This window comes from Poecile atricapillus, chromosome 1 (genome assembly GCF_030490865.1).
Source record: "Poecile atricapillus isolate bPoeAtr1 chromosome 1, bPoeAtr1.hap1, whole genome shotgun sequence".
Lineage (NCBI taxonomy): Eukaryota > Metazoa > Chordata > Aves > Passeriformes > Paridae > Poecile > Poecile atricapillus.
This window is the reverse complement of record NC_081249.1, coordinates 52,194,277-52,215,944: the sequence shown is the minus strand read 5'-3', so window position 1 is coordinate 52,215,944 and position 21,668 is coordinate 52,194,277. Positions and strand designations below refer to the sequence as shown.

Here is a 21,668-nt window from a genome sequence, read left to right as displayed (position 1 = left end):
ACAGTACATATGTATATTACAAGTGTCCAACGACATGAGTGAAAGGCAGGAAAGCACAATCATTTTGTGAGGTATTGATGCAGTAGTACAATAAAGGACTTGCTGATTGCAACCCAAGAGGAATGGACAGGATAACACAGCGTGTTGCGTGAGTCAACAGAGGCAGGCAGCTGGAATAACCACAAAAACATTGCTGAAATGGTAAAGGTAATTGCAAAGGGTAAATTTATTTCCTATTTATTACCTTCCTAACCAGAGGATGCCAAAGCAACACCCAGGAAGAGACACACAGAAACTTAGTCCAATCCTAGCAGGTGGCTGGGCTGCTGTTTGCACCCATCTATCAAGCACTCAGACATGCATAGTTTACTAATGTGCTGAGAACTCCTCTGGGCATTTTATGACCTCTGAGCTTTGATCTCCCAAAACAGGAAGCTCAAACATGTCCATAAGCCTTTCCAAACACCAGTGTTATCTCTACACAGAAATTTTCCTTCTCAAAACAGAGATAAAGAGCAGTGGGAACAATCTATATATATATGTGTGTGTGTTTCCCACACTGTTATTACCCAGGCCTTGGCATTCCAGGCTGCAAGGTCATTTGAGCAAATCTGACATCCTTGCCATTCTCCCGCTTTTAACACTTTCATCCCTACACGTGTCTGTGAGAGTCTGAGATGTTAATGGTTAATGGGTCAAACATTTACCCATTTGTGAAGGTGGTATGGTGATTTGCTGGGCCAGGGTTTGCATGCTTCAAGGGGTAGGAGGTGAATTTTTTGGGTGGGTGATGGTGAAGCCTCTGGTCTGCATAAATCAGAGTGAGTGACCACCCACCACTGGAGGACAATAAGAAGCAGATCTGGTGGAGGCAGGATAGCTCTTTTTATCATGCCAGCATCCTTCCTTACATAACCTGATTCAGTTGTAAAACTCCTCTTCCCACTCTCCAGCCACCTCAGCCCCCTGGAAGGTCAGATTCACATGGAACATTAACATTCACACAAAAGGCATGGGAGTATTCATCCCTTCTGATGGCTCAAGCTGACATGAGAGGCAGCTGTCACGTCATAAATCATTAAAGACCATCCCCTGAAAGCACCCTCAGTCTCATTTCAGTGTGGATCAACAGATGATCACTAGTGTTGCAAAAGACAGTGCAAAACTCCCTTCCATTGAATTCTGTGTTTTGTGTGCTTCTCCTGCTCCCAATGGAACAAGACTGTGATCGTTTCAAACAACAGACACCTAAATTGCAACAATCAAGTCTCCTCATTGATCCACAGGTGGTAATATCTTTCTACTCTTCTCCATTCTTTCTCTTTCTTCCTTTTCCATATACATTTTATTAAATGATATTTTGATGCTTTTATATTGCTATATTACTACAGATAATAATAACAACCAAAATAGCTACATACCTGCTTCTCATTGCAACCAAATAGCTCTAAAGTAAACCCTACATGTGCATATTTTCAAACACCAATCATTCAGTGTGGTCTAACAACCCTGAGTGATCTATTAACAAGACCCTGGGGTACCCTCACCTTCTGGAGCAGGTTGTAGCAGTGTCTTCCATTTCTATTTTTCATGACTTTTCAAGAATTCTATCACACCACTTGGTTTTAGCAGAACAGACAATGAATAGTTCAGTTTTTTATACCTCAAAACAACAATATTGTAAATTGCTACTGGTCAGAATGCTACCATAGCTTAAAAGTACTGAGTTTTCCATTAAAATTACATAACAGAAAAAAAAAACAAAAAACAAAAAAACAAACCACGGCATGTTTTAAAAATATTTTTTTCCTTACCTAAGCCATGTCTATGTGTTGACATAGGTGGTAACACAGTCCAAGCCTTGGTCTTTGGATTGTAACATTCAACAGTGTTTAATGTCTTTAAACCATCCCGGCCTCCAATGACAAACAGCTTGTCATCAATGACAGCAACACCAAACTGCAGCCTCCTGCCATTCATTACTCCAGCCTGAATCCATATGTTTGTTCTGAGATCATACTTTTCAATAGTTGTAGCTCCTGATGAGACATAAAAGCAGAATTACAAATATCAAAATTATAGATGCATTTAAATTAATGCTTAAGGGAATAATTTAATAATTCATCTGAAATGTAACCAGTGCTTTATTTTAACACACACAATGCTTCATTTCCAAAGTTTAAATATCCTACAGAAAAAAAATCAACATTATTATGAAGCTTTACTCTTTGGAACTAACCCTTTGGATTAAAATAAAATGTTATAATTCCATGTAAAATAATTCTGTTAGGATTCATTAATTCTGTGGAACCAACAAGCAAGGAACCAAGTTTAAACAAACATCATGAAAGCAATAGTTTTGTTAACTGGAATAAAAAAGACAAAATTTAAATTAAATTTGTATAAAAGTGTAGCAGAGGAGCAGTAATGTACACTATAACTGGATGTACTGAATTCCCTCCCAGTTTTATTAAGCCACAAGATATATGAATCAAATTTTGCATTCAATTTAGAGAGACATACTTATCTTTTTGACTCTAGTTTAAAATAGACAGATGTAAATTCATTAATACTCAGCTTTGAAAGAACAAAATATACAGTTTATTTGATACAGTTTCTTGGAGGTACTGCAGGGCATATTGTAATGATGCATATTCATAAAGTTATAATGCTTTATATGTTGGATCTATTAATGTTAAAATCTAGAACCATAGCACATGAATTCTGTAAAACTGTTTCCTTCAATGGTAAAAAGTACATTTTAAAACTTTTGTCATTTTGATTTCAGAAAATTGTCCTTGTATAACAAACAGTCCTTGAATTATGCTCAGCTATGTATTTTCTAATATTGGCTAAGTCTGAGTTGCCACAGTATTTTATTATATTACATACTGAGCACCTAATCCAGGAGTTCCTGGACTGCTTAAATTCTGTTTATCCAATAAGATGCCTTGCTAATTTCTAATGATGATGATGATGAGGAGGATGATAGGATGATATAATACTAACAATAAAAATGGCAATAAGAATAATGACAAAAATCACCAACACAAAGTGAAATAGGTGTCAGTCCTATAAAATCATTATCAGGAACATGTATTTAATACATTCTAGACTGTAATTCAGTCAAGAAAAGAAGACCTCTTAAATAACAGTAATTATTTTAATTGCAATGACTCTGCAATAGTAATATTCAAAATACAAAAATCTTTAAACAAAAAGGTGGTGGAATGACTGAAAGGTGTCATGAGCAGAGACTTTAAGATATCTTTAATCATGGATTATTGAGAATTTGTTTTTATAATGTTTAGACTGTTCTTTATTTCCATACATATGGTCAAATATTCACACAGCTCAGACTATAAAAGAGAATAAACTTCTACCTTTCCTAGGAAGAAAACTGGGTATTTCTGACAAAGAAATAGGTAATTTTCCTTAGCTCAACTGTTTTGATCTAGAAATTAAAAGGATGTTCTGCACCTAGGAGAGGAGGAAAAATCTTGATACCAAAAAAATAGGTTTTCACTAGACAAATTAGTTTAGCTATTTAAGAGTCACGTCCTCTGGGTATATAAAATCAATACCATATTGGAATACAGGTTTTTCATCTATCATATATTTCATGGCTTGGATATATTTGCATATAATACTCACAGAATGAAAGTATTATTATATTGCCTAATGCTGACATTGCAAATTTGCTCTGGAACAGAATAAAAGCAGAAGCTCTAAAGCATCCGGGGGTACATCAAACCCAGCACAAAAAACAAGGACATTGCTTTATCTTGATGACGTCTTTGTTCTACTTTTGATAAAATCTCCGGTCACTGAGTGAAGACTATGAAAGATCTGTTTACTCATTTTTTAGGAATCTTAATTCAAAATAACAGCAATGTCATATTCTCTCACAGCCTTTCCTGTTAGTTCTATTTTGACCTTAAAGATTTGACTTATGGTAAGGCTACTGTAGCTAAGAAATTCATAAACATTAAGGTTTTGAGGAAATCTCCTGGAAATCTGTTTTATCATTTAAGCAACTGATTATATTTTATGACTTTGGGTGGTAGTTCTGTCTTTGCCAGAAGTCTAAGTGTATCACAGAATTGTAGACTTGCAGGATCATTTAGGTTGGAAAAGACCTTTAAAATCATTCACTCATTAACCCAGCACTGCCAAACCCTTCACTAATCCCCAAGTGCCACATCTACATATCTTTTAAATACTTCCAGGGTTGGGGACTCCATCACTTCCTTGGGCAATTCCAATGCCTAATAACACTTTCAGTGAAGCAATTTTTCATCATATCCAATCTAAAGTTCCTCTGGTGCAATTTGAGGCAATTTCCTGTTGTCCTATCACTTGTTACTTGGGATAAGAAACTGACACCCACCTTGCTGCAACCTCCTTTCAGGAAGTTGTAGAGAGTGATAAGCTCTTCCCTGAGCCTTCTCTTTTTCCATGCTAAAGAACCTCAATTCCCTCAGCCACTCCTCATAAGACTTGTGCTCCAGACCCTTCACCAGCTTCATTGCCCTTCTCTGACACACTCCAGGAGCTCAATGTCTTTCCTGCAGTGAAGGGCCCGGAACTGGACATAGGATCGGACGTGCAACCTCACCAATGCTGAGCACAGTGCATATATAATCAATAATTACATTGCAGGACAATGAGCCACTTTTTGCTGTCAGATATGGATAGAATAGAGAGTACTCCACGTGGAACTATCAGAGAGAGGGACAGAACCCTATTCCCACTCACTTCCATCATTTCTAAGGTGAGATCAGTATCTAGGTTTTTAAACCACCATGCTGTGGCACAGTGGAGGAACTCACTCAGATGCTGGTTCTAGCAATAAGCAAAAATTGGTAGCATCATGTGCCAGCTGAGATAAGAAAATTCTCTCCTCTCTGCCATAACTAGTAGATGGCAGTCAGCAGAGCCACCTCCTAACTGAAACAACTTCCAAACTATGTAAACTCAAAGAAATGAGCTGTGCTGGTTAATACTGCCTACCCCAGTCTGTACAGGCTGTGAAAGGATGTCTTAGCAATGTCAAAAATCTGTAGACAAGGACTTCTTTCTAATCCCCATGCACAAACCAAAGTAATTCTGATTACATATTTCAGAAACCAGAAAATCCAATTTCCCAAGAACATGAGGATGGAAGGAAGCAATTGGGAAGTGACTGGTACATATTTTTATGGAAATTGGAGATATTGGCTTAATGTGAAGATATGAATAATATAAATAAAGAAAAAATTCATTATTCATTTTGAGCTGAAGCATATCTGCTGATTATGCAGAGATAGACATATTTTCCTACAAAACAAAATAGATGGAATACCACAGAATAACTAACCCATACATAGACCAAATAAAAATACCATCTATATTAAAAAGCATGTAAAATTTCATTAAAAAAAATATTATATTATTGTTCTCTTCACTTGCATATCACTGATGCTTTTTGAGTTGTCTAATGGTAAAAAGGAAATAAATTACTTACTAGACTGTCTTTAAGATAGTGGTATGAAGCTCTAAAGATGAAAGAAAAACAAATACACAGAATATTGAAGATTTTACAATAAAAGTACTACACACCCAGACAATTCCTCTATACACACACACAAGCACAAACTCCTGTTTTTCAGATGAACAGACCTCTAGAACCAACTAATTTCAGGATTTAGAACTGAAGAGAGAGTATATGAAAAAGACATAGTGAGGAGAAAAATAATTAATTTAATAGCTATTTGCATGATAAAGAAAAGTGTGTAGTAAATTTAAAAACTATTCCATGACTGTGGCAGCACAAATAATTTCTGATAAGAACATAAGGATGTTTCTTGATGTTCTGGATACATTTCAACTTTTTTTTTTTTTTCCCCTAACCTAAAATCTACTTAGGATCCAGCTGGGCATCAGATGAAATTAGTTCTGTGTATTGTGCATATGGGCATTATAAACCCTGATTAATCAAGGTCTATGAAGTAATGAGAGACCTACAGAGAAAGAAAACCTCAGAAATGAAATGCCATAGATGAGCAGGGTAATTTTGCAATAATGTCCAACTGCTGCTGACAAGTCCTCTGTGTATGCAGCAGGGATGAAAATGATCCTACCACCCCATGTTTCTGATGACACAGAACCTGCTCTCACAATTTCACCTTTATCCACAGAGCAGTACGCCACTGCACTAAATATAATTTCTATTTCTTTGTTTTAGTTGTCATTTTTAAGCATGTGAATTTATTTTGGTGAAATCCTTCAAATGATCCTCTAATTATCTTTTCTTAAACTTTTTCTTTTTCTAAAATTAAGCATATTTAATTTCTTTGCTAATGACTTATAAATCAAGATTTTTATAGAAACTTGATTCTCATTCTCACATTTTTTGCATAGTTGATGACTGAAGTCTAATAATATAGCAATGTCATTGAATAAAAAGTATATTTCGATAGCAATATTATTTGCAATCCAATATTTTAAGTCAAATGTGGAAATACTTGGAAATCTGTCCTTCAAAGATATTTTTAAGTATTCTTTAACAAGCTGACATAGGCTTGACATGAAATAATGAGGATTGTCTGAGCCTATGAATGCAATGTATTTATTTTATCTCGGTATAAATGCAGGACTTTTCATATAAAAAAAGTGAAAATTGCTTCAGAAACCGATGAAAATCCCAAGCATATCCTCCTTGCCAAACTATCTTTGTATTTTGTGTAAACATATCCACATAAAAGTACGTTTTTTTTTCCTTGTTGGTAGAATGATTCAGTGAATGAATGCCATGAATAAGGGCAGGGGTTCTACATTTATCATCAGAAAATTTCCACACTTTTTTTTTCCCTGTAAGACTTTCTGCTGATTCTGCTATTATTAAAGCTGCTGCTGGCAGGTACTCTGATAATTTTGTTCAAGATTTAGAGATGCTGCTGTGAGTAGGCGCAAAATGATGACCTTGATCTAGTGATCTGCAACACTACATTTTGCACTGAGAAGACAGTGACTCAAGTGGAACGAACGTGACCTAAGGAGGTTACTGATGCAGATATCAAGGAAAATATTTTAGTAAAGAAATAACTGTACAGAAAATGGTAGCACAGGGTAGCAGTTCATCACTCTGTAATAAGACTTCTGGAAATTCCTTTAAGCACTCAAAAAATCTATAACATGTACACAAAAAGAACCTTACAATTTTTTTAGTGAAAATATGTTTAAAATGTCAGAAGGATTTGCCAAATAGTGATATGAAACAAAAAATCAGAGAACATTTGAGAATATTAAATTATTCTTTATGAGCATAATTCTCTAAAGCCAATAAAAATTTTTCCACTAATCTTTATATTTTTGAGTGTATTAGAACTGACAGCTCTTCAACAGTGATTTTATGCAATGTCTTTGATGTTGTGCGCTTTGTTTTACAATATAGGGTTATGTGTTATTACATAAAATATTCATGGTTTATTTTATATTTTTATGTAGTCTAAAATTTGTAAAAGTTCCTTCTATTAATGATTTATATAATGCAGTATGATAGTCTACCTTTGCTCAGCAACAAATTCTTGCCTCTTTAAAAACAGTTCTGTTCCCACTAAAAATTATGCAAATAATGTGTTAGCAATAGAAACAAAAGCTCTACATGTGGACAGATGTAAATTCTAGGCAAACTACATATTCTGCAGGAGGAGTGTGTATCCACTGGAGTTCCCACCAGTGGGGACAGGTGATGGTGACCTACACAAAGTGTGCATCTATGTTTGTATGTCTGTGTACACATGTATCTGTAACTAGAACCTTGAGGGATTTGCTCAAGAAGAATGTTAAGAAATTTGAAGTTGTAAATTCATATTTTGCAAGTGTCTAGTATTGCAGTGTACCTACTGCATGACTGATATTTATCCTAAACACACAGTTCATCTGATTGGCAGTTCATTACATAGCATAACTAAATTAATAAGCTACTTTGATCATGATTTGGTTTAAGCAATGTGAACTAAGAAGTTTGGTGCTGCAACAGTACCAGTTTCCCATTACCCCCAGCTTTCTTCCATTATTTTTCATCATAGCTGTAGAGATGCTCATTCACACTGCTTAGCCCTTAGCTCAGTTCCTGGGAGATTCTGTTTTGCTGCAATTACTTCCCTCTAAGGTAAACCTGCTGAAAAGGCTGCTATTTCTAACCATTACAGGTAGGACCCAGAAATTGGATTGGATTCTCTATGGTGCCCTCTGTAGTTCAAAAGATAATTATGTTTGTTTGGTTTTCCAGTTCAGAATATTAAAACTAAGGTAAAAGATCTACTGAAGATTGCTTGGATGATCCTGTGCTTGACAATAGAGACTTTCAGGGTGTTTCCTAGAATTTGGCAAGATTTGTCAGGTGGCTGAAGGTGCAAGATAGAGCTAGAAAACTACACTGGGAGATGCCACTGTTTTTCAAGCCTTATCCACACCGGCTGTTGAGGATGGTTCCAGATCTGAACTATTTTCAGAACAAGATTCAGAATTTCTGCTGGTTTATGCTAAGCCAATACCAGTAGTAAAAACCATTATTGAAACTTCAGTAATCAGGGAACAGAAATTGGCTAGTGTACAGAGAAAGATAAGGTTTCTGATAGCAAAGAAGTTCTCCAAGTTAACCATCTGCCAGGCAAGTGTCTTCTCTAGCACACACACAAAATCAGTTTGGTTTTGTTTGGTGGGTTTTTTTTGTTTTGGTTTGGTTTGGTTTTTTTTTTTGGTTTTGTTCTTGGTTGTTGGTTTGTTTGTTTGTTTGTTAGTTTTTGTGGATTTTTTTGTTTTTGTTTGTTTGGGTTTTTTGTGTTTATTTTAATGAGTGATAAGATTTCTGCACTGGAAATGTCAGACCATAGGGTAAGTTGCATGGAAGCAATTAGGAGGAACAGAGGGTTGTTCTTGGAATAATAATCCCTGTAACACATTCATGATGCACAGCCCTCGTGCTGTCTGCACAGTCCAACAGTTTGTACCAACAGGTGTGAATTCCAGGGCAACAGGTTGACAAGGTAAGAGATTTGTAGGATGATAAATTTTATCTTGTGTGTGTTAACTTTGGCTCTCTTCTCACATTTGAAGCCATGGAGACCTCAGAATAGGTCACTTCAGGATCTTCTTTCTGTTTCAAACTATAACTGAATCAGCATTTTCAAAAGATAATTACACTGAAAAAGCCAGAAATTTAGTGATATAAAATAAGTACTGAAAAAGTACCAGATGGTGTTAAAATGTGGGTTGTTTTGGGTTTTTTTTTTTGTTTTTTTTATTCTGAAATGCACTGCTAAATCAAAGTACTTAAACTGCTAATTAGCCTATGAGACTGAGTGTTTTGGAACATATTGAAAATCACAGGAGTGAAAACAGGGAAGTAATCATGTTAATACTTATACGAACTGGACGAGAAGAGAATTTTAGTGTGATTTATACATTTAATTATCTCATTAGTGATTTGCCAGTGTATTTCATATTCCTCTAGTGAAGCAATTAGCCAAGCTCTACTTTTACTCTACAATTACATTAATGTGTTGCAGAATCGCAGAACAGCTGAGGTTGGAAAGGACCTCGGGAGGTCATCTCTTCTCTGGGCTGAGCAGCACCAAATCTCTCAGCCTTTCTTCACAGGAGAGATGCTCCAGTCCTTTCATCACCTGAGATGCTGTTAAATGACTGACTAGTATTTCCAGTGACATCTGACCAGACTGAGGAAGATGTAAGCAATTTGATGACTGAAAAAAGAAGGGACAGAGGGGTATTTAAACCTCAAATAGTGGTATTTTCCCCATCTTTTTTTTCTGATAACTGTCCAGAAAAAGACTGTTTTCTTATTCTTGATATAGTCCCAGTGCTCAGAGATGCACTGCACTGTCTTAGTAGCAAGGTATGTAAAGTGACCTCTCATGGTATCACCTGCCACAGGGAAATCCACTGGGCCATCTCTCACCTCTGCAGTGAGTAGTGAGGCAAACCTTTCTCAGCGCCTTCAAGAGAAACTAAAACCAGATGAAAACAGGGAAAAATAATCCCCTCATATCTTCCTCTTTGATAGCAGCACATGCTTTAAAAGTCCCATGCAAGATCTGCCAGGAATCAGGCAGCAGATGGAGAGGATTGCTGCTCTGTACAGCTTCCTCTGCTCCCTAGATCTCTCACCAGGGATCAAAGCTGCACATGCAGTTTTGCTGTTCCCAAATATCTCAGCAATTGTTAAGCAGATGTTTGGGGAAAAATTACCCCAGGGACTTTTCTGCCAAGCTGCTGTCCAGCTGGGTTGCCCCCAAATTACAGTGGTTCCTGGGGTTGCTCCTCTCAGGAACAGGCACAGGGCTTTATGCCTCCTCATGTTGAACTTCATGCGGTTACCTCCTGTTTTTTCATTAATTATGCTTTCTGTCTCCAGGATGTTTTGTTGCTAGCTAAATATAAGATATATATATATATATTTCTTGAAACATTTCATTTTGTTTTGTTTATTATTGTGGGAATCAAACTAAAAATCAGACTCTCTTTTAGTTTATCAAACATATATTCAATAACAAACTCCTGGGCTATATTAAAAAGTATGAATTTCTGCAAAAGATAAACTAATTCTCTCAAAATCCATGATGTGGTTTTCTGTTTTAAAAAGTAGTGGATTTTTTTTCTTTTCTTTTTAAGCAGTTAACTTACATCTTTTCTGTTTAAATAACCTATATGGAAAAGTAAGTTTCAATACATATTTGCAATATAGACACTGAAATTTTTACTTATTTATGCTGCAGAATCTGCCTGCCACTTACTCTAGTATTCTAATTTTCTCAAGAAAACCCACCATGATGACATTACTATGTTATCTTGATTACTCAAGATAACAAAAGTATACTTCTTTGTGTTGTTCCTGTTCCTATACCTTATTATTTTCCTGTTGAGTCTGCCAGAAAGCATGAAAAAGGAAAACAGAATTGGTCATTGGTACAATGTTGACCTAAAGCTAATGGAATGTTACTTGTTTATTACTGCATTTTAGATTTAAAGTAAATTGTTTTCCACTTCCAATGTCTTTCATTGCTAGCTAGAGAATGTTTGGGAAAATACTGGATCATGATAACACACATTTTTATGTTTAAAAAACCCCTTTAAATGTGTAAATTTAAAAAAAAAAAAAATCCAGAAAATATAAGAAAGAATAGTGAAATAAATTAATATAATATGTGAAATTAATTAATATAATTGAGCAAACACAAACTCATAGACTCATTTTGGTTGTAAAAGACTGCCAACCCTTAACCAAGCAATGCTGAGTCAACCACTAAACCATGTCCCTCTGTGCCACATCTACATATCTTTCAGATACCTCCAGGGATGGAGACTCAACCACTTCCCTTGGCAGCCTGTTCCAATGCTTGACAACTCTTTCAGTTGAAACACTTTTCATAATATCCAATCAAAGGCTCCCCTGGTGAAATTTGGTGTCATTTTCTCTCACTGTATTGCTTGTTTCTAGGGAAAAGACACCAACTCCCACCTTGCTACAACCTCCTTTCAGGCAGTGGTACAGAGTGATAAGATCTCTCCAGAGCCTCCTTTTCTGCTGCCTAAACAACCCAAGTACCATTCGCTGCTCCTTCACATCTGTCTCAGTAAAATTACTCACTTCTGATACTTGAAAACACTGCAGTTGTTTGGCTGAGATAGAACTGCTACTTAAATAGAGCAGACAAGATTTCAGAGGAAAGCTGTAGGCATCTTAATAAAAGGTGGTATATAGACAGCTGCTTGGAACATCAGAGGCACAATTTATTTTGGCTTACTGTCCTCCTGAGGTATTTTAAGGCTATGACTACATGATTCTTTAAAAAATGTCCTCATGGAAAACACAGGTGAAAACAAATTAGCCCCAAAGGCAGAAGAAACTCATACGGAGTGGTAATGACATATATGTGATGTAATCAATAAAAAGAGTAGGATTGCAAGAAGGACCAGCAAGTTCTCACTTCTCAGTTTTTTGTGAACATCTATTTATGCAATGGGTAACAACAACAGGTTTGTTTATGTTCCTGCTTGACAGGGGCTTCTCCTGGAGTCAAACCAGGGCTGATACATACACATACATAAGTATACCTGCAAAGGATGCATATTTGCATATGAAACTTTTCAAAAAGCACATCAGGGAGAAATATTCAATAATAAACAATTTAGACTTTTCTTTCTTTTAAAGGAAAATACTCTCTTTTCTTAAGTAGTTTTGCTGTTTGTGTATTATACAAATATAGGACTTTATGCACCCACATTCTGAAAATTAAACACAGTTACTATACATTGCATATTTTGAATGAAATTGCAAGTAAGATGAAGATGTTTACTCAAGATAGTTTTGTGCATCAAATGGATAGATAATGAATGCTGTCAAATATTTTATGTATGTGAAGACAAAGTGGTTTGTAGCAATTTTTACAACTTGCAAAATGCCATAAAACAATCTTGATAGATTTCACTTTCTTCTCTTATTTATTTATTTATTTATTTATCAACAAATTCCCACTTAACTTAAGAGGAAGAAGGCAGATTCAAGTCACAGAAAACTCAGACACATATCTCAAGAAGGTAGAAGAATTACCTAAGAGGAACATGACCTTCCCTATTTTTGCCTTTTTTTTTTTTTTACAGTACTTACAATAGTTTTGAATTTTCTTCAGCATTTTAAAAATATGCCAATATGAGAATGAAAAATATAAAATTAAAATTAGTAAAGTCTAAATGCAATCTGACTTGAGAAATGTCTTGCTAAAAACAAAGTGAAGCAAAACCAAAAACAAACTATAAAAGCCCAAAAAAACAAGGATATCTCCAAAATTCACTAGAACAAGAGTAACTTCATGTAGCTATGCTAGATGGCATTCCTGTGAAATAATTATATATATATATGAAATAAACCACATTCGATAAAACATATTTGTGAAACAAATGGGATTATTGCAATGATTAAAAATACATTAAATATATACATTAAAGAAAAGGAAAAATATGTAACATGGGTGTATAAGGAAGAATGACTCAAGGTCTCTATTTCATATTTCAAAAGGTTAATTTTTTTAATGTATCTGTGGCAATAGCAAAGACCTTTCTAAAAAGTATCTATACAACAATAAAAGAACTTTTGTTATTCTTGATACAGCTTAATGATGAACCTTACCTGTTTACCACCAGGGTACTTTTTGCAGCAGGTTTTACAATTAGTTATAAGATTAATGAAAAAGACATATTTAACCTCAGTGCTTCAGTAAATTGACTATTCCATCACCTTTTAAAATTACCTGCCACATTTTCATGGAAGAGTTTCTTGCTCATGCAACTTTTAATTTATTTTTCACTTGTATTTACTTAAAGACTGGATTCAGTAAACAAATAACTAATCTAGGACTTTGAGTAACTAGTCTAGGGCTAGCCAAAAGTAATATATATCAGTGGTTTTGGATCATGGTTACTGTAACACCTTTGTTTTCCTTTGTTTTCTGCAAGTTCTCCTGTCCCTTATCATTGTAACTGCTACCTAGTGAGACAGGCTAGAACACCTCAGGAGAAGTTAATCGGCATTCTGACATCACTAGCTGCTTGATTATTGATACCAATTTTTGCTCCTGCTTATAATTTTCCATAGAAGCATCTAACATGGATCATGTTCTACTACTTGGCTTCTGCTCTAAATTTGTGATTCCAGGATGGTTGCAGGAAGTCAGTGCTTAATCATTCCTAAAAATTGTTGTGTGTCCACTTCCTGCAATTATTCATTTATTTCAGTCTATCATCCTCCTCTATATGTGGACTTCTGTATACTATTAGACAATTAAATACTACTAATCCAAATTAGAGAAGTCAGTGTGATGATATTAATGGGTAAAGTAAATGGAACATTGTCAGCAGCACATACCCACAATCTATTGATGCATTAATAATTATTAATGCAGACATATTGAGAAATATTCCATTAATGCAGACATATTGAGAAAATGTGTTTCTTATATGTTCCTTTGAAATTAAATTAGTAAATAAGTAAAGGTGTGTGGAAACAGAGACTTAAATTCTTTTCATTTGTCTAGGAAATTAAAATTATAAATTTATCTAACTTCGATACTTTCCTCTCTACCCATTTAGTTCTATGCTGCATTAATTTCTCACATCAGGCAAAATTCCAGTTGCTGTTTGCTGGAGTTTAATTATCACTTCATTTTTATGGAAAGGAAGATAATTATAGAAGAGATTTCAAAACAAACTTAGCATGCTAGGCTACTTTTTATGTGATGAGCCATATAACCTTCAAATGCTTTCATAATATTTGCACTTAGCCACTATTTTATATGTTAGTTAATAAACTGCTAATTTGTCTAGCTCATCCAATTATTTGCAACGGTTTCACATTTGGTAGCAAACATCAGGAAGTATTAAAAATACATCATTGTGAATTGCAATCATCCATATAAACCTTTCAGTGAAGAAAGTTGTGGGGGGAAAAAAAATATTACCAACTATTGAGGAGAGATAATACAGTATCAGCACCATCTCCCAGCCCAGGTTTGCTTTATGAACTCAGTGACTCTTCAAAGCAGGCAAACAGCACTCAGGTCTCCTGAATGGACGAGTGGAAACAAGACTCACTGGGCATAAAAGCTAGTCAAGAACACAGCAGGATCACAAGAGGGATGAACTGAACAGATGCAAGCTGAGACGGCACAGCTGCAGAGCCTGGGTTACTGGGAATACATACTGCATCAGCTCTAACACAGGCTCCTGCTATGCAGATGCTCCTCTGCCATACCGAGCCCATTCTCAAAGCACTTTTTATCTCCTGTAAATGCATAAAAGTCCTGGTAGTTTTCAGTCAGAGATTGCATCAACAGAGGGCTGAACCTCTGTTGCCCTGTGTTTTCTCCTGCTGCTACAGAAATGAACTGCTTCTGCCCGACCTGAATCTGCAAAATAGGCTGTGTATTGGTGTGGTAATGGTGCTATGCCTCGTGCTGTCATCCTAAATATTTCTGTATTTTTACTGAGGAACAGATATTAATAGCAAATGAGAACAAGTACAGCTGCGCCAAAATTGGGTTTATTATTGGATCATTTCCTACCTGAATGCTTATGTTTACTGTAATTTGTCCTAAGAGGAAATTTGTATTTTATCATCCAAAGACAATGTTCTGTGCACATCCATGCCTTAGCTACACAATTGTTTATAAACATTAAAAGGACAAAAATAATCTGCAGCTACTTTAAGAATATATATAATGTATAATATGTAATATAATATAATATAATATAATATAATATAATATAATATAATATAATATAATATAATATAATAATGTATTAATTCTTTCATCAACAATTTCTTATTGTCATAGAATCATTGAACAGTTTGGGTTTGAAGGGACCTGGATCATCTAGTTTGAACCCCTGAGCCCCAGTATGGGATACCTTTCACTAGACCACATTGCTCAAAGCCTTATCCAGCCTGGCCTTGAGCACTTTCAGGCACAGGACACCTTCTTTGGGCAGCATGTGCCAGTGTCTCACCACCACCCCTAATAACAATTACTTCCTAATATCTGATTTAAACCTATGACCTCAGTTTAAAGTCATTGCCCCTTGTCCTATGACTACATGCCTTTGTAAAAACTTTGTCCCTAGCTTTATTGCTGGCCCCTTTAGGTATTGGAAGGTGGATTATTATAAGGTCTCCCTGAGGTTTTTTTTTCTCTGTGCTGAACAGTCCCAGCTCCCTCAGCCTGCCTTCATAGAAGAGGTGCTCCAGCCCCCAGATCAACTTTGTGGCCCTACTCCAGACTCGCTCCAGAAGCTCCGTGTCATTATGGGATCCCAGAGGTGGACGGAATACTCCACGTGAGGCCCCAAGAAAGTGGGGTCGAAGGGCACAATCACAGAGTCACAGAATAAGCTGAGCTGGAAGGGATCCACAAGGATCATCCAACTCCTGGCCCTGAACAGCACCATTCCCAAGAGTCACATCATGTCCCTGAGAGCACTGTTCAAACACTGCTTGAACTCAGACAGACTTTGTGCTGTAACCACTTCCCTGGGGACTTCTTCCAGTGCCCAGTCACCCTCTGGGAGAAAAATCTTTTCCTGATATCTGATCTAAACCTCCCCTGACACAGCTTCATTCCACTAGCATGAAGCTGCCTCAGCTTGCTTGTCATCCTTCTCTTGATGCCACCCATTTATTTTTCACACAGGCACAGATGTCATACATTTTAATCACTGGTATAACTTGATGGGAAAAGCATGCCATGGCATTTTGCAAACAATATTACCACAGCTATTTTGTGAAACAACCGCAATAACCTCACCTAGACACAGAGTTGTGAAATACTAAAGATATAATTCTATGCTATGCATTTTAAAAATACAGTTTATTTTATATTAGAAGTAGTATTTCTGAAGATACAGTCTTCAGGCTAAATATAGACACAAAAATTTAAAGGCTGTGGAATTGTTAATGAATATCACAAAAAAAAAAAAAAAAGCTTTCTTGAGTATATAAGGTTGTAATATAGCTAGCTTTTAGTGCAGACATTTTGTTTCATTCCATTCAAGAAATCAGTGGATTAAACTTACCAGAAATAAAAGTACAGTCTATCATTATAACTCTTATTCCAAACAAATAACAACAAAATGCTTTAATAAAATTTCTGCTTTTTCCTGCTTCACAGAAAAATGGGGATAATTTCATCTTCCTTTATCTGTTGACAAACTAGCAATCTAGTTGAAGCTAGTTATCTTTTTTCACTACAAGACTTCAAAATTCCTGCATTAGAAAACCCATGAATCATCCATAATATTTTAGACAATTACTTAAGGATGGAATACACTGCATATCAAACTGGCTTTTATCACAGGTTAAAAAAAACTGAGAGAAGTTTTTGACTTATAAAGGAAAAACAAATTCTAGAAATCTATAACTAAGGTATATTACTATCATTCTAGTTTTTTGTTAAATTACTTTCTGAAAGTTATAATAATTTTGAACAAAGAGTGAACCCAAAACTCAGTTTCTTTTCTCTTACTGTATTATGCTTTTCCTTAAATGTCAGTAGATTTTCATTGGATCAAAATCTTGGCAACGTTTCTTGACTGATTTAGACACCCCCCTACCATTTTCTGATAAGGAAAATGTAAATTATACCTCATAAAGCAACAAATATTCTATAATACCTTTGTTGTTATCCATTCCTCCAACAGCATAAAGTGTTCCAACTGTAGATTTTCTAGGCTTAGTTCTTGGACTTTGCATGAGAGTTCTTCTTTCTGGTAAAAGATGATATTTCATGGCTTCCAGAATAAGCTTCTGGCATTCTAGGTCATCCTTAAAAAGTGCATGGTTTTCCAGGTCAGCCAATATCTGTGAATGACAATAAGTGAATAAAAAAATCCTAGAAATTCCTAGAAAAACAATATCATGCAATGAGAGACAAACATAAATGGATGTCACAAGTGTATTTCTTCATTCTAGAACACACGGTTTTGCAGGGCTATTTTTTTCTTGCAACACAGAGAGAAAATTAAATAGGCTATTGATTTTTAAAGGATTTTACAGCCAGTGTTTCACCACCCCTTAAGACTACAATCTTACTAATCTTTTACTGAAGGCTTTGAAGAAAACTAAATATTCTTTTGCAGGCTGATTTATTTTTAATGGTTTCCAGCACAACACTGAAAGAACGCAGAAGGCATCTCTTTGCAGGAACATCCCTTATTTTTAAAACCAAATAGAAACAATATCTCACCCCAAAACCGACAGTGCTCAGCGCATATAGGTAAAAGAATATTCTATTATGTTTCCAAACAAGAAGGCTGCAAGTTGTAAATGTGTTTGATACACTTGCCTGTAGATACGTATCTACCAGCTTTTGAGATGTTGAAAATTACCATGTAAATTTTCAAAATCCCACTGAATTACATAATCTTGGTTAACCTCACAACTGACCTAGCTCTGAGCAGGAGTTGGACTATAGATCTCCTGAGGTCTACTCCCACCTGAATGATTCTTTGATTCTGTGATCTCACTGATGTCAGACCAGAAGAATGCAAGGCTCATGCAGATTTTGTGCCATATCTGCCAGAGCCATGTAGGAATCTCAGATAACCTAAGGCTTCCAAATTGGAGCAAGATTTAATTGCATATAACAGCATATGTGTACAGAGCAGTAAATTTCTAGCTATCATAGAACATCTATCTAGCTGGGAAATCAAATAATATTCAGAGAAGCAGCTAAAGGCCAGGAAGCAGGAGAATTTAATTCCTGGAGTCTGAGGATGTCTTCCCACAGACATATATATATGCAAACATATGCAAATTGTTTTGCAGTTGGCTAAAGACAGGAAACTAGATTCCTTTTAAGAACTCCCAGCTATTTCATCTGGACTTCAATGACTGCAGAAGAAGCTTGAATGTCTTTTGTCAATCTGTCAGCCTTTGGCAGATAACATGTTTTCTGTGACATCTAAAATATTAACAGCTGGCACATGTAGACAGTTGTTGTCTGCTTCTGATTTTAGGCATCAGTCATGAAATGAGTCTATGGTCGAAAGAAAGGAAATACACGTTACAGCTCCCAGTATCAGCCCAGGCTGGGGAAAGAGCAGATGGAGAGCAACCCTGCTGAGAAGGGCCTGGGGGTTCTGCTGGGTGAGAGCTGGACATGACCCAGCCATGGGCACTCCCAGCCCAGAGAGCCAAAGGTGTCCTGGGCTGCATCCAGAGCAGCGTGGGCAGCAGGGCCAGGGAGGGGATTCTGCCCCTCTGCTCTGCTCTGCTGAGACCCAACCTGGAACCCTGCATCCAGCTCTGGGGTGCCAGCACAGGAAGGACATGGACCTGTTGGAGTGAGTCCACAGGAGAGACACCAAGATGATGAGAGGGATGGAACAGCTCTCCTGTGAGGAAAGACTGAGAGAATTGGGATTGTTCAGCCTGGAAAAGAGAAGGCTTCAGCATTACCTAATTGCAGCCCTCCAGTACCTCAAGGGAATTTACAGGAGTGATGGGGCAAGACTATTTACAAGAGTATTCAATGACACGATTAGGAGGAATGGTTTCAAATTGAAAGAGAGTAGGTTTAAATAAGATATAAGGAGAAATTTTTTTACTATGAAGGTGGTGAGGCACTGGAGCAGGTTGTCCAGAGAACTTGTGGATGCCCCACCCCTGTGGTGGCCAAGGCCTCACCACCTTCAAGGCCAGGCTGAATGGAGCTTTGAGCTACCTGATATGGTGGAAGGTGCACCTGCCTTTGGTAGAGAGTTTGGAACGAGATAATATCCAGAGTTCCTGACAACCCAAACCACTCCATGATTCTATGATTCTTTGATTCAGTGACTCTGTGATTCTGTGAAAAAGGTTTCTGTGTATTTGTGTGTGCCTGTTTTGGGTATTATTGAATTAATGTTACAGAATAAAAATATTAAAAATATGCTTATAGACAGGGGTGCTAGGCATATTTCATAACACTAGGTTAATTTTTATCTCATAATCTTGAGATTTTTCATATATTCTTTTTGTGATTTTTTCCTTTACAAGTGTTCAGCACACTGCTCAGTAGACCAGAAAATCAAAGATCTGAAGACAAATCATGTCCAGATTTCAGGCAGGATGATTACAAAATTATTTAAGACACATTTTGGACTACAGAACCAAACAGCGTACTCTGTCAACATTAACTAAACAGAATACAGGCACAAGAGAGCTAAGAAATCAAATTACCAGTTTTCTCTGCACAAATTTGAGGTAATATTAAGTTACATAGACTTTGTAATGCTTAATGGAATTAATGAAATTGATGACAAAGGTTTTTATGGCAAGCTTATTATATCAGTAAGGATCAAAATCCAGCAATAATATTTGTGATTTCTTTTCAGACTACTACTCCTTTACCCAGAAATGCTTAGGCTCTTAAAGAAAATATTTATCTTTGAAATCTTTCAACTGAGGTACCAGGTGTTTTGAATAAAAAAGAAATAATCCATGAACACTGTTCTGTCCCAAAACTCTGAGACTTAATTCACCAACCACAAATGAAAGCTGAATCTCTTTTTCTTTCAAGTTAGAAATTCACCTTAAAATTAATAGAAAATGGAAAACAGATGGGAAAACATAAATAAAATTTTAAAGTGGACAGAAACATTTGTTCATGCCCCTTAACAAAAAAAAAAATCATTCCTCCTATTAACTCATTTTGAAACATGGGCTAACTTGTGATAAACACCATATTTCTGAATATCCTAAAGGCTAGAAGTTGTGAATAACAAAAATTGATTTAAACTGAAGCTACTATTTAGAAATCAGAAGTTATATAAAGCTGTATCATGTTGTCTAAATCCCACTAATCTACATCAAAGTTTTTCTACTCCATAGTTATCTTTCCTGATTATGTCAAAACAATCAATATACTTTTATTAAATCAGGATGCACTTGATCAGGAAATTCAGTTAATAAGGATGTTTCCCTGGAAACCATATTATGTTCAGCTTGCTCTTCTATGTCTGTGACATACTTCATTAAGAAATAATTGTATCTAATATTAAATGAATATCACTGGGCTTTGTAAGGTGGAAATTCACAGGGTTGTAGCTTCTCATAAGATTGCAATATAGTGCTATGCTGGCATGGTTAACTTTACCATGGCTAGAACTTCTCAGACTAGCAATATCCTGAGAATTTTTTGCCACTTTTTCTCATCATGCTTTTCATTTTTCCCAGTTAAAACACCCAAAAAGTCCTTTCTTAGATGTACTTCCAAATGACTTTCAGCACCGTGCTACAGAGACCAGGCGTGTTTCAACTCGGTGAAACATATTCAAGATCTGGAGTGTAAAGTAACCAAGTACTGCCAAAAGGAGAGTCAAGCCTAATGAGAAAAAAGGAGTAGTTTGGCACGGTTCAGTGACCGACAGTGAGTGCACCACAGGACTGCGCTGATTGCTGTCTGCTCTGCTCTTATCCTCACCTCCCTTCTTCCTTCCTCCCTTGATGAGCAGCTCTGCATTTGTTGCTTCCTGACAGATCTCTCCCAGCCTCTCTGCTATCCCAGTGATTTGCAGCTATGATTGTGGGGATCTGAATACTTGGTTTGAATTACAATAAGCAAAGTCGCACATATTCTACATAAACGATCATCTGAGACATGGAACTGGTCCCTTTCTACCCTGTGTCATCTAGGATGAAATTCAGCCACCACTAGGGAAAAAGGGGATGCCACCTACCTGGAAAGAAAAAGACTACTTGTTTCCTCTAATCCACTCCTGGAAGAGACTACAAGGCAATGGAAGAAGCAAAGAGCTGCCTCACCGAAGATTTCATAGTGACCTTATACTTCTAAAGAGTAGTTATTTAGATAAGAGTTATTTAGATAAGAGTGGTTATTTAGATAAAGCTTTCTATCTTGTGAAAAGTGCAAGGTGTGACAATATTCACTCAGGAGAACTAACCTCAGATTCCACCTTGATATGTGCCTCAGACACAGTAATTATCCAAAAGGGGAGATGATGAAACATCACTGGATTCCTACCACTAAAAAGAAAAAATATGGGTATTTCCTCCAGGAGAGATATCAGGCTATAAAAGTGAACACATGGAGAAAGTACTCCCTGCATGCCAC

The 21,668-nt window shown here is 36.3% G+C and overlaps 1 protein-coding gene across 1 annotated transcript in view; it reads right to left on the bottom strand.

The window, feature by feature from the left end:
- KLHL1 (kelch like family member 1) overlaps positions 1–21,668 on the bottom strand; it is a 180,368-nt gene that overhangs the window by 32,865 nt on the left and 125,835 nt on the right. The window contains exons 6-7 of the mRNA XM_058829544.1: positions 17,227–17,413; positions 1,815–2,039 (exon numbers count right to left, since the gene is read on the bottom strand). Of these exons, the coding sequence (XP_058685527.1) occupies positions 1,815–2,039; positions 17,227–17,413 (412 nt within the window). The remainder of the gene's footprint in view (positions 1–1,814; positions 2,040–17,226; positions 17,414–21,668) is intronic.